This window comes from Callorhinus ursinus, unplaced genomic scaffold (genome assembly GCF_003265705.2).
Source record: "Callorhinus ursinus isolate GAN/ISIS: 27379988/994484 unplaced genomic scaffold, GSC_fseal_2.0 scaffold4, whole genome shotgun sequence".
Classification (NCBI taxonomy): Eukaryota; Metazoa; Chordata; class Mammalia; order Carnivora; family Otariidae; genus Callorhinus; species Callorhinus ursinus.
Window position 1 is genome coordinate 12,077,229 of NW_027397066.1, and position 13,963 is coordinate 12,091,191.

At 42.1% G+C, this 13,963-nt stretch overlaps 1 protein-coding gene across 6 annotated transcripts in view; it reads right to left on the bottom strand.

The window, feature by feature from the left end:
* PROM1 (prominin 1) overlaps window positions 1-13,963 on the bottom strand; it is a 123,384-nt gene that overhangs the window by 38,307 nt on the left and 71,114 nt on the right. For all 6 annotated transcript variants that reach the window (XM_073891456.1, XM_025887684.2, XM_073891459.1 and 3 more), the window contains exons 4-7: window positions 12,738-12,943; window positions 4,597-4,717; window positions 2,589-2,652; window positions 1,223-1,312 (exon numbers count right to left, since the gene is read on the bottom strand). In XM_073891456.1, the coding sequence (XP_073747557.1) occupies window positions 1,223-1,312; window positions 2,589-2,652; window positions 4,597-4,717; window positions 12,738-12,943 (481 nt within the window). The remainder of the gene's footprint in view (window positions 1-1,222; window positions 1,313-2,588; window positions 2,653-4,596; window positions 4,718-12,737; window positions 12,944-13,963) is intronic.

The window sequence follows — 13,963 nt, forward strand, 5'->3', positions numbered from 1 at the left end:
TGCGTGCAGTACAGGGGTCTGAGGGAGAATTATGCCTAGAGACCTACGGCAGAATAAACCCTGAGATCCGTGGCTTGGAAGGGAAGGTTTGGGGATTGGGCGGCTGAGATGGAAAGTGACCGGAAGGATGGGCAGGGGCCAGGTATGGAAGGAGGGCAGGCAGGCAGGCGGCATGGGTGTTTACATCACATCCCTTCACTGGGCCTTGGTTTCCTTGCACTGGAAGGACGTGGTTGGTGATGAGGGGAGCAGGTATCAGGGAGGCATCTCAACATTATCCACAGCAGAGGACATGCCTTCAGTTGCAGGTAGACCCGTTGCAGGGTCAAGGAGAAGAGCAAGGAAGACTAATCAGTTGGTTAAAATGAATCTTACCAACTCGCCTGTTCTGCATGTCATCCGGTTTCCTGTTTCCATGTCTTTGAACTCTAAGGGGATGGGGGGGGGTGGCAGGGAGGAATGTCAAAAGGGACGGGCGTAACCTTCCAACTTCAACCCAAGTCCTTCTTTTGTGGCCTGTCTTCTCGGGAATCCTGGCTCGTGAAAGTAAAATTCACAGGGGCAGGTTGACAAATGTGAGACACAGATGAAACTGTCCTCTCTATCAAACACTTAGCACCGATATCTCCTCAACATTTGGAAGGGGCTCGGAGTCTTTTTTTTCTCATTGTGATTGAATATGTAGTTTCTTAAAATCAGTACATCTGCTCACTTAGATCACTGACTGTGGTGTCTTAAGATATCTCTACAGATTCCTCTTTCCCAAAAGTTGTTCTTTCCAGAGAAAAGGAAAGAGTAACCAATAGACCCCCAAAGACCTAAACTTCTCGAGGCTACTCATCTTCTATAGCAAGAGTCGACAAGCTTTTTCCATAAAGGGGCAGATGGTAAACACTTCAGGCTTTGTGGGCCACATCTGCTGTCAGATGCCCCCTAACCGGAGGGGCACGGCTGCCTTCCAATAACCATCTTTACAAAACCAGGTGGCAGGCTCCTATCAAATGCTGCTGTTTTTATTTCAAAGGACTTGGAGACAGTACAACCTCGTTGACACAAGCTTTTTTAAAACAAACAAACAAACAAACAAACAAAAACCAAACCAAACCATTGCGATGCTGTGTGTCTTTACCTGTCCCGTTGGCATGTCCACATCTGGGGAAAACAAGAAAGGGGAGCGTGATCCTGGGAAGCCTCTCTCACCCATTTCCGGCGCGGTGCTTACCTTCCGCCATGGCCTTGATGTCATCAAGCACGGGCATCACTTTAGGTCTTAGCTGTTCGTGAATTCCGCCTCCTAGCAATGACTTAATATCTAAATGTAAAGAAGCAGAAGGGGCTGTGAGGGTAGGCTCCGTGAGTTTCCTCTCCTCTTACCCGCATTTTCCTCCCGCTGCAGGATGTCCTCCCTTGGAAAGTCGTCTGGGGTCTCGCCTGCCCTGAAAGCCCTCTTTTCATCCTCGACCCCATTTAGGTGTTGATTCTTGGGGAGATTTCTTCACGCTGTCCAAAGTTCCCACACGAGCAGTCTCCCGTGAAAAAGCAATCAGCACAGACTGGGTATTTAATCTTACAGGTGTCCCCTGCTGGTTTTGCAGCGAGATGAGCCCATACAGAGACGCGAGAGTGGCGCCCCCCAGCGCCTTCCCCGGGAATCACACGCAGCATCTCAGGGTGGAGCCCCAGAACTCTGGGCTTCGACTCCAGCGACTGTGTGCATCCGCTAGCATCAGGAAAGCCTAAGAGAGGTGACTTTTGGGGTCTGGGAACGCTCCAAAGAGCTTCCATATAAATTAAAGGTAAATTGTTTCTTTGCTTTATGCCATTTCAGGTTACAAGAGTATTCACAGGAACGTTCAGCTTTTGGGTAGCGGAAAACCTGTCCTAGGAACTCAGTGTTTATAAAGTTAAGCCGTGTGTCTCTGATCTCTTCAGCTAGGCCAGGGTTTCCCAACAAAGACACCACGGATATTTTGAGCTGGATAATTCTTCGTGGTGGGGGCTGTCTTGTGGGTTGTAGGGCGTTTGGAAGCCTCCCTGGGCTCTACCCACAGAAGACAGCAGCACTGCCCGCCCCCCAACCTGTTGGGACAAACAAAATGTCTCCAGATGTTGCCAGATGGTGCCTGGAAGGCAAAACAGCCCCTGGGGGAGAACCGCTGAGCAAGGCCATGTGGGACCTCCTCGGGGACCTGCAGGGACCAGCACTGCCCACCCCCCTATTTCTGAAGCCCACCGGTTTCTCTGGGGAGCCCATCTCCATCTGTAACAGTGGACCTAACAGAGACCCATTTCCTCCGTCACCTGGGGAAGGCAGAATGAGCACTTGTGACCACAAGAAAGCATAGGCATTCTTACCATAAAGGCTGGGTTTTACTCATCGGGTAACAAACAGAAAACTGTCTCTAACTCTAGGGAATTGTTCTTCTTTGCTCCAACTTTGATGCAGAGGTTGTAGAAATGGCATACTTGATCACTTGGCCCATGTTTCATGGGAGATGGCCAGAGCATCTTCTAGCCAAAACCAACCAACCAACCAACCAACCAACCAACCAACCAACCAAGTTGAGGCAACTTTAAGTTTTACTCACTATCCAGATCTGAGAATGCCTTTTTCTTCGTGGTTGCATACTGGCTCAGTACATAGTTGATTTGCTAAAAAAAAAAAAAAAAAAAATTGTATGAAATTCTGCTAAAGTCCAAAGCCACAATAAAGAGAGATTTAACAAAAACTATCCTGAATCAGAACATCTTAAAAAGAAAGCAGGTTCCTAGAGATACTTGTATTTTCTGGTACCCAGACTTCTTAATAATACTCCAAAACTTCTTGGCTTAGGAAATAGGATTTCTAATTTCTCCTGATTCTGTGCATTGGCTCTGTGGAGAGTCGGGGCGGGGCCAGCATGGCTGGGGACAAACGGGTCCCTCCCCTGACGTGGCCTCTCATCTTCTAAGTGGCAGGTCTGGGTGTTTTCACACCATGGTCTCGGCAGCAAGAGAGCAAGAGTGGACACTGTGAGGTCTCTGAAAGCCTGAGGTCAGAGCTAGCGCAAGGTTGCACTCACTGCGTTCTTTTTGTCAAAGCAAATCACAGGCACAGACCAGATTCAAGGGATTGGAAACAGATCCACCTCTACAAGCGAGGGACTAAAAAGAATGTGAGGCCGTCTGTAATCTACTGCAGTAGGACCAATCATTACATTCAGTGGCTACGATCGAGCTGGCTTCCAGAGCCGCTGCTTACCCTCCTGTCTTCTGGGCCCTAGTGGACCTGCTTCCCCACACCCTCCGCGACACTGGGTGTTACCATTGGTTGAATAGCCAGTGCCAATCCCCTCAGTGAAAATGTACATGAGTATTTAAATTTTCATTTTTCCAAATACTAGAGTAAGGTTAAATATCTTATTATGCTTGGGGCCAATTATATTTCCTCGTTAAACTGACTATTCACATTCTGCCCATTTTTTATACATTTGTTAGACCTCTTCATATATTTTGAACTAGATAAGTTTCCCCCAAAGTCATGACCATTTACGATCCTTCCAAGATTCCGAAAGCAATCCCAAAGTTCACCGGCCATGACTGCTATATATTTAACGTTGCCACCTTTTTAGGAAAAGGGCTTTACTTCAGAGTCTTTAGAATGGTGGGTAAAAAAATATGAATTTTTATTCACAGATGGGGAAAAGGAAACATTTCCCTCTTATAAAGCTCTGAATAAAATTAACTTCTCGAACCTCAATATTAAAAAAAATGCTTGCAGTTTTTGCTCTTTTAGTTCCAACCCCATTTTTAAACACTGGTACAATATTTGATATGTTAGTATTGTTTAGAATATAACAAACTTCAAAGAGCACATCTCTTTGTGAAAAAGCCTGTAGATTCTGGCGGGCTCTGATGAGGGAATTCAACAGGAAGGCATCCTTCTCCACATACTGGTACCCATGAACTCATCATCAATTATTTGGGCTGGTATATACTCAGATATTTTTAAAAACAATATTCTCCACAGGCAAGACATCACATGCTTCTGGGATACAGAAAAACCTGCCCTCCAGCAACCCCATCCGCCTTCTTCCGAAAACAACTTGTGTGTGTGTGTGTGTGAGGGGGGAACGTGTGTGTGTATCCCCCCTCCCAAGGAATTCTACACATCTATGCAGAGATGAGCAAATGGGTGTTTATAAAGCAGAAAACTCTTGAAACTCTTGTCTCATGACAAGAGTAGCTTCACGCAAACCATGCACGGTTAACTATATTGCTAAAGAGAAAGGACAATGGCACCCAAAGATTTTTCTTTCTAAGAAAAATCACGAGACCCATAAAATAGTTAAGCAGTTATATAATAAATACTATAATTTGATGTCATACCTTAAAATAAAGGAAAATAAAATAATAAAATAATGACACCAGTTCTGAAATGATGCTTTTGTATGCTTTTGAAAATTACTCACTGGGCCTTTAGTGCTTCATCTACAAAGTTCAAAGGTAGCACCTGTCTACTCTGATTTTCTGGGCTTCTAGAAGTCCAAATGAGATTCCACATATACACAGGGACTCAGGAAGGCTCCACACACCAAACGTCTTTGTGGTTTTTACCTCTGGCGTCCCATTCAGGAGGGTTCTCAAGTCTTTGAAATTGCTGTCTGCCAACTCCCGAGTCTTTTCAATCTGGGTCCTCAGGTGGTGGTTTGCTACAAAGCCATAGATGATGCCCACGCTGCCGGAAATGGGAAAGAGAAGGAAGGGCATTTACTATGTGACCCGTGGTCTTCTGGCCAGCACCAGTTGGTTTGTTTTTGTGTTAAAGCCTTCCAACGTTAAAATGTTTCATTGAAAATTGTTAATTACCAAGGCCCTTCTGGATTCAGCCACTAGATGGCAGCAAGGAATTAGCTAAACTCCTAACAGTATTTAACCCACAGAAATTAATGACAAAATTCTTCGTTTGTAACCATCCAATGGAAGGTGTGGATAGGTTTCTAGAACAAAGTTTTGCAAATAATAGGCAAACTTGTTCCCAGGCAACTCCTCAGTCTTGAGAAATGGGGATAATCATTCGCCCTATTTACAGTTATGATTCACTCCAAGCAGCATTGGTTCATTGTTGGTCTCACTTAAAACATATTTTCCCATTGCAGTATTACATAGGTACATTAGGTTTTCCAAACTAATCCGAAAAAAGTCTGTAACATATACTGTTGAACAACATTTCTTATGGTTAACAAGTTGCCATGGAACGGAATGTGACCTAGGGTAGGAACATAAGATGTGGGTTCTAATCCCACTGTTGCCCCTAACTCACACTATGGGAGCTTGAGAAAGTCACTTTCTTTCTGTGAGCTTCGGCTGGTATTGCAAAACTGAAAATTAAATTGGATAAGTACTTCTCAACCTGTAAAGGAGAGGGGGTACTGGATGTCCACAAGGTCTCCAAGAACTTATTTTATTTTATTTTTAAAGATTTTATTTATTTATTTGAGAGAAACAGAGAGTGAGAGAGAGAGCACAAGCAGGTGGAGGGGTAGAGGGAGAAGCAGACTCCCCGCTGAGTAGGGAGCCCAGTGCAGGACTTGATCCCAGGACCTGAGCTAAAGGCAGATGCTTAATCGACTAAGCCACCCAGGTGCCCCCCAAGACCTTTTTTTAAAGTTTGGGTTCATGTTGATGGTAATTAAAAAAAAATGAACATTAACAATAGTCTGTGCCATTTGGAATGACCACCTTACAATCCATCTTTGCCATTCTGAAGTCTGCATTGGTATTTACCAGACAGGCAATATACCGTAAAAATAAGTTATTAAATGATGCGCTCATGCAGAATAAGGCCAAATGACTTTGGAGTAGTGTGAACAGAAGAAGAGAAAAAGTTGGCTTGTAGCAATGCACCTGAAGCTTTATTTGCATTGCCCAATTTCAAACATTCCATTTCATGATGAGTCAGGGCCACCACCTGAATACACCTGCCCACCACAGGATTTCAAGCTGGAGGCCCCTTGCTCTCTCTCCCCAGCAAGCCCACATTGTCATTCATCATGCTCCAGACCCATTTTGTCACAGAGGAAGTCAAAATGAACTTGGAAAACAAACAGGTCCAAGTTCACTTGGCTTTCACTCAATGGGAGAAGAACCTCCTTGCCTTGAACTCTCAGAGGACTCTCCCTGAAATTTGGGTGGGCTATTTCTCACTTCATACTCTCGGTTGCCCTATTTCTACCTATGTTTGATTTCCCTAGAAAGAGGTGGAAACTGCTTCTTTGTCAACTTTGGGTAAATGATGGGTCTCTTGTCCATGGTGGGTGCTCAATGAAAGTGGGTTTACGGACTGGGCTTTGTTTAATTTGATCCATTTAGAAGATTAGCCCTATGTTTGGAGTGTCTAGTCCATAAACTGTCTTTGTTCCTTTACTGAATAAATGCCTTTACTCAAAATATCATCAATCAGTAAAATGAATTGCAATACAACTTTGCAATAAAACACTGAATTTCAATGCAATGTATTTAAAAAGACCTACATTTCTGCCAATCATTTATGGATCCAATTAAAATGAAAGCATTGGTCTTTTTCAGAAAACAAACTGTCCTAAACAGAATTCTGGAATAAAACTCAGCAACTTTCAAAGCTAATTTTCAGACCTATAACACATTGTAAATCTTATATTTAAATTAAGGATGGCAAATTCAAAAGTCTACATGGGCAGGCAGAAAGCACAAAGGGCAAGTGTACGGTGTGAACCTCTGGGAGCTGGGAGGTCGCAGGTGGGAGTCGGGGAGATGCTCTGTCTAGCAAGTGCCACCATGATGCGAGACCGGTATTGCCAGATCTTCTAATTATTCACAAAAATCTGGAAATCTGGATTTTTATGTAAAATCTTCTCTTTTTAAATACTGCCCACTAATTAAAAAAACTAAATTCTATGCAAACTCCGTTTGTCATCTCTAATTTAAACTCCTATTTATTTGTTTATTTATTTATTTAAGATTTATTTTATTTATCTTTTAGAGGGAGAATGCATGCGCATGGGTGGGGGAGGGGCAGAGGGAGAAGGAGAGGGAGAGAATCTTAAGCCGACTTCCCCCTGAGATCATGACCTGAGCTGAAATCAAGAGTCAGACACTTAACTGACTGAGCCACCCAGGTGCCCTTTAAAACTCCTATTTAAACACAAATAGAGAATAAAGAAGTTATGCTTTTGTTGCCCTTGATTTACAAAGTCCTTATTATTCAATACATTTTTTAAGCAAAAAAAAAAAATCACATGAATTAATATTTTTGGTTTTTTTTTTTAAACAGCCATCAGTCAACCATTAGAATAGGAGAATCCTGAGGGAAATTTGCCTCACACAAAAAGGGAATAAAATTTCAAGGACTATTAGCAATCTGGCACTTGACGTGTGTTTTTATTCAGTACAACAAAATCTCTTGAAATTTTTAGCTGAAGACAGGAATTTTAATTTTTATGGCATATTAGTTTTACATCTTCTATATTTTATTATGGACAGGCCAATTTTCTCCCATATACACTTAAAAGTAAATAAAGCTTTTGAAAGACTAAGGATAAACCTTTAAGATTTGTAGCAATTTTTTCCCTACCAATTTCCACTGACTTAATGAAATTAGCCAATAAAAGTCAAATAAATGCTTTCAGTCTATAACTGATCTCTTATTTTTTAAAGATAATTTTTAAATTTTAATGTTAAATAACTATCCCCCTCTCATTCACATTAAGAAAGTCTCACGATTTTCAGGCGTGCTAGTTCAGTTTCTGTTCTAGAACCCTGTGGCCTCTCAGCCAGGAATTGATCATCACAATCCTAATTAAAAAAAAAATGAATTTTGAAAATAGCCATCTTCCTGACAGAGACTGGGATTCAATTTTCACCATGGCAGTTGGCAAAAGCTGACTTACTATACTCAGAAACTTAGAAATACACTGCAAAAATGAAGGGGTGGCTGTTTGATCCTGTTTTGTTGTTGTCTATCACCCTTTTGGAATTCTGAAAAACACAGTGATGACAAAGCACAAAGGAAAGAAAGGAGAGGAAACTTGGCTTTTTCTGGAGTCAGACACATCTGTTGGAACCGTCTACAGCGAGAGGTGGAAATTCAATCTTCTGCTGATGGTCAAACAGACTTACATAAACATATGTCAACGTCTGTGAATTCAAACATTCCACAGCTGCCTTTGGAAAAGCTCAGAGAGAGAACATGACTACATATATTCCATGTATACGAGGGGGCCTTTCTCCTCCACAAACTATGCCTTTCTCAATTAAAAAAAAAAAAAAGATTTAATTTGTTTTAAATGAAAAAAAAGGATGGATGAAAAATAAGAGTACTCAAGATGAATGGCTCAGTTGTTAAGCATCTGCCTTCGGCTCAGGTCATGATCCCAGGGTCCTGGGATTGAACCCCGCATCGGGCTCCCTGCTCCACCAGGAGCCTGCTTCTTCCTCTCCCATTCCCCCTGCTTGTGTTCCCTCTCTGGCTGTCTCTCTGTCTATGTCAAATAAATAAATCAAATCTTTAAAACAAAAACAAAAACAAAAAAACCAACCAACTTCAGGATTAACTGTAATGTAGTATAAAGCCACAAAATGATGTTGAGCCTGATAAAAGGCAAATAGACTGCTCTGGGTTTATCAAAGGGTTTTTTTAAAAAAATCATATCCAAAGATTATTCATCAGTTGTATCCAATCTCTGCTGAGGTCCGTAGAAACCCGGAGGCTATACCTCCTTTTCTTTCTCTTTCTGCCTTCTAACTTTGTTACTTTGTTGACATTATTTTGCCTGTTATCTTTTTTTTTTTTTGAGAGAGAGAGAGAGATCGCTCATGGCCAGAACAGGGGGGAGGGGCGGAGGAAGAGGCAGAGAGAATCTTAAGTAGACTTCACACCCAGCACAGGGCTTGGCTAGTTTTTTTTTTTTTTTTTAAGATTTTGTTTATTTATTTGAGATAGGGAGAGAGAGTGAGCATGCGGGAGGGCAGAGGGAGAAGCAGACTCCCCGCTGAGCACGGAACCTGACGCAGGACTTGATCCCAGGACCCTGAGATCATGACCTGAGGGGAAGGCAGATGCTTAACCGACTGAGCCACCCTGGCGCCCCTATTTTTGGCTAGTTTTGATTATTTGCAAATAAAATAGAGCTACTATTCAACTCGCATGTTGAAAATACTTGCAAACCAAGAGAGGTTTCAAAAGAAAGACATCATAATAGCTACTCCAAATTTACAAATGTAAGCCAAGAAGTTTAAACTTCTAGTGTGAGTTTAAGGTAAACTAGACAGTCTCAAATACTACTCTTTTTTAGGGCTATTTATGATTCATATAGAAATTCAATATATAATGTAAAATTTGTTTTAAATTGTCACTTAGCCTCAAATAGGTGATCAACTTCGTTTTAATTACATTGAAATTTGAAGATGTGGTTTTTAAATTAATAAATTTTACTTGGGTGGGGAAACATCTTTTCTTTTTATACAATTTTAAGATATTTATTTATTTATTTATTTGACAGAGAGAGAGAGAGACAAAGAGAGAAAGAAAGAAAGCATAAGCAGGGGGAGCGGCAGGCAGAGGGAAGGAGAGAAGCAGACTCCCCGCTGAGCAGGGAGCCCGATGTGGGGCTCAATCCGGGGACCCTGGGAGCATGACCTGAGCCGAAGGCAGACACTTAACCGACTGAGCCACCCACGCACCCCTGGGGAAACATATCTAAACTGAATGTAAAGAAGGCTATAGAGAATCACAGCATGTCTTTGTTTAAAGAATTTTCTAAACTAAAATATCCCTGGGAGAGAAAGAAAAAAGAACTTATCTAAATTTATTTGATGGATCGGAGTTTTGAAGAATAAAAAAAATTGTAGCATTCATTTTACATATAAATGAAAGCCGAGTTTATTTCTGACTTTGTAGCTTTATTGTTCACATATTTTGTTACTTTAAAAAATTTTTTAAAGATTTTATTTACTTGAGAGAGAGAGAGAGAGAGAGAGAGAGAGAGCATGAGCAGGGGGAGGGGCAAAGGGAGAGGGAGAAGCAGATGCCCTATTGAGCAGGGAGCCCTGCATGGAGCCTCACCCAGGCTCAATCCCAGGACCCTGAGATCATGACCTGAGCCAAAGTCAAATGCTTAACCGACTGAGCCACCCAAGCGCCCCAGTGGTGTTTTAAACATAATGTAAATAATTCAGACAGTTCAGGGTGAAATATGACACATGTGGACATAATTATTTGTAAATAAAAGCCCCCCCAAAATAAATAAAAATAAAAATAGGAACCCCCCCCAAAATAGGAACCCAATATACAACATGTGTTTCATTCAAAAAAAATGGAAAGTCTATTATTACATATGTAAACATTTATTTGGGTAAATAAGTAACTACATGCAACAAAGAGTTTTCCTGAAATTATAGCACATGTATTTATATCAAGTGAAAACTATTAACTTACTGACTAAGTAATCAAGTTACCAAGAAGCCCTAAGGGCAAGTATTTTCAGATGACACTTTGTCTCCTGAGCCTCATCTTTGCTGTCCAGAGTTTGTCTCTAGAGAGGGAGAGGCATGGCTGTCCAAGTCTCGGGATGAATGAAAGATGGAAGTTTTAGGCTTAAAAGAAATGCATAAGCATCTGCTGGGTCTGATAGGTCTTTGGACGGCAAGTGACACTTTCCTGGTAGCTGGGGAGGAGGTAACCACTCCCACAGCTGGAGTGCGGTCTGTGCATTCCTGAAAGTATTTCAAACACAAAGCAGAGAGTCAGGGACATCTGAAATTACCATTGACTTGACCTCAAGCCGTTTTTCATAATTCAAGGTGCAGGAACAGATTCAAGTTATTTACAAAGAGAGCGTTGGAGAAGAGAAAACAGAAAAGCCCTTCCTGATGGTCAAACAAGGGTGCGTGAAATCAGCAACCCATTCACATGGGTCCAGTTTGCACCTAGACTGTTAAGGTCTATTATTTAACTATTTTCGGAAAAAGTATGTCTTTAAAAAAAAAAAAAAAAACAACGATGATTGTCCTCGAATCAGTGGTAATGCACTGGCTTTTGGTTTTTGGGGAGATTTTTTTGGTTGATGAAGTTTAATTTTGGGTGCAATGAATTCAGTAGGTAATACCTGAGCGTGGTAGATACTCTCAAAGAGACGAGAAGTCTATCTGCAGTGAGAAGTGATTTCCTTCCTACCCTCCACAACCGGCAAATTGCCTTCCCGGAGGCCACCACTGTTGCCAGGTGGCGAGCCTACCACGTATGCTCTAGGCAAATATAACCAAGTGTTTGTGTCTCTCCTTTTTTGTTTTTGTCTTAGGGGCCACGTTCTATACACAGTCTGCAAGCTGCTTCTCTCAACCCATCTCTCCTGGGGACTGTTTCATCTCAGCATGTCTAGAGCTGCCCCATCCCTTCCAATAGGTACAGTGCATTCCGATGAATCATCACCCCACAGTATATATCCTACCAGGACCCTGCTAATGGCCACACTTGCATAACTTTTCTTCTTGGATTTCCAGCTAAAACTCCAGCCGGGAGGCCAACTGAAATTGTTCTGTTTCATTGTGTTCAATTTCTGTTTAATTCTGAATTCTGCTTAAATTCCCTCATAGCAGTTATTTAGCAAAACCCAAAAAATCTTACTCACAGCTACTGAGCAAACGCAGTGCTTGGGAAAATACTGAGGAGGAGGCTGACTCCGGGCCCTCAATATCTCTGTGTCTCCTTGGTGCCTAGCATTATTCACGTCGTGGGCACTTTTAGTTCTGTCGCTAGATGTCAGGACACTCATCGGCTGAATGAATGAGGGGACGTGGAACCATGACCAAATATCACAACTAGGGGGCCAGTCACGTGAAGCATGTTGCTCAGCCGAGGATCCTGAATCGCACTTGACAAAATGTTACTGTCTTTTTTTTTTTTTTTTTTAAGATTTATTTATTTATCTGAGAAAGACAGAGAGAGTGGGGTGGAGCACAGAAGTAGAGGGAGAGAGGGTCCTAAGCAGACTCTGAACTGAGTGTGAAGCCCAACACGGGGCTCAATCTCACAACCGACCCTGAGACCATGACCTGAGCCAAAACGAAGAATTGGACGCTTAACCGACTGTGCCACCCAGGAGTCCCCAGAATGTTGGTGTCTTAAGAGCAGTGTACTGATCTGTCAGTCAGTTGGAAAACTTATGGCAGCAGAAGGAACGGCAGAAGAAACACTCTAAATCATGAAGCATGTTCTAGGCTTCGGGACAGGGTAGCAGCTTAACTGCAAATTCAAGAAAACAGGGTTTATTATTAGAAAGTTAATTCTCTTCTACAATATTCACACATTCCCCAGCTCGGGGACTGTACCTATCCTTCAAGATCCCTTTGAATGTACAAATCAACTAGCAAATGCTCTGCCTTCTGCAGGCCGCCTGTCTCCAACCAGCTATTTCAGGCAGGAGCTGCTGTTCTGGGAGGTAAATACTTCTCGCGGGCCAAGATTTATCAGCTTGTCTTCAACAGGAAAAAATACCAAAGGGTTGGCTTAGCATGTAAATGAGGGCAGCCTGATTACCACGCTAACTTCTGGTTACGGTGACACTGTTTTGAACCATCCTGGACACGCATTTTTGTTCTCTTCTGTTTTATGGGTATGTTGTTGTTGTCTTGCTTTAAACTCATGGGCTTAACAGTTAAAACACGGGCCATTCCTCACCCACCCAAAACACAAATCCGCTGCCCTCCAAGATGCTACTTGCCTTATGAATATACAAATCACCAGGAGGGAGACCGTAAAGTATTTCCTCAGGAAGGTCCCGTTTTTCTTCTGTCGCTGATGCATTTCTCCACCACACTTGTTACAGCAACGACACAGACCAAAGCAAAACCCCACCAGAGGCATCAGAAAGACAAAGAGCAGTCCCAGGACAACACAAATAATAATCCCGATTTCATAGTAGATAATCTGCAAATCAAACAAAAGAAACAGCGTATACAGTAACACAAAATAACAAGTAGAACATTCCATAGTGTGCATGTTTCATTTGTTTTAACCTATTTGCCAGCGCAAGTTAAATCTTAATGTGTGTATTTCCATCTTGATGCTCCTTTTTTTTTTTTTTTTTAGAGGGAAGGGCAGGGGAAGAGGGAGAGAGAGAATCTTAAGCAGGCTCCGTGCCTAGCGAATGAAGCCTGACACAGGGCTCGATCTCACGACCCTGTGGTCATGACCTGAGCCGAAATCAAGAGTCAGATGCTTAACTGACTGAGTCACCCTGGAGTCCCTTGATGCCCTTTCTTGAAACAGAGGAAACAGATTTGAGTTACCAGAATATGGAACCAAGTGGTTACTATCTTCTTTCAACTCAGGGTAAAATGTCCAAATGCACGGTCAAGTTGCAAATGGCTGAATTTAAACCCCCAAGGCATTTTGTTTGTTTTTAAATGGTATAACACATTTTGGCAGAAATACTTGCATTATGAATAATCTACATATCGGGATGATTTTTCGCCAGAAAGACAGGACCAGTAGAAGTTATTAAGGATTCAAAGCAATTTGGATTGGATCAATTCATGACGAATTCATAGTTACAAAAGAATCTGGAATATATCTAAATTTAGAAAAAAGGCTCAGACTTTCTGAGTCAGACATGTTAATCACAGGCCACTTGCTTTGTTTCCCCATCTATATGCTGGGATTAATAATACATACCTTGTAAGGTCATGTCATTGGGAACATTACAGATAATGTATGATCAGTGATAATGTGCCAAGTGCAGTATGTAGCCTTCATAAGTGGTACCACTCATGCCGTGCTGGTGAGGCTGGGCTTAGTAGCCCATGTCTCAGACAGTCCTATGTTCCTAGGACCTAGCACAACTTCGAGATAGGATCATGTGACCTAAATATATCTTCCAAATCTCTGCTGGGGCTCTATTCTGGGATTAAAAAAAAAAATTAATGCACCAGGATGAGACAAAACTTG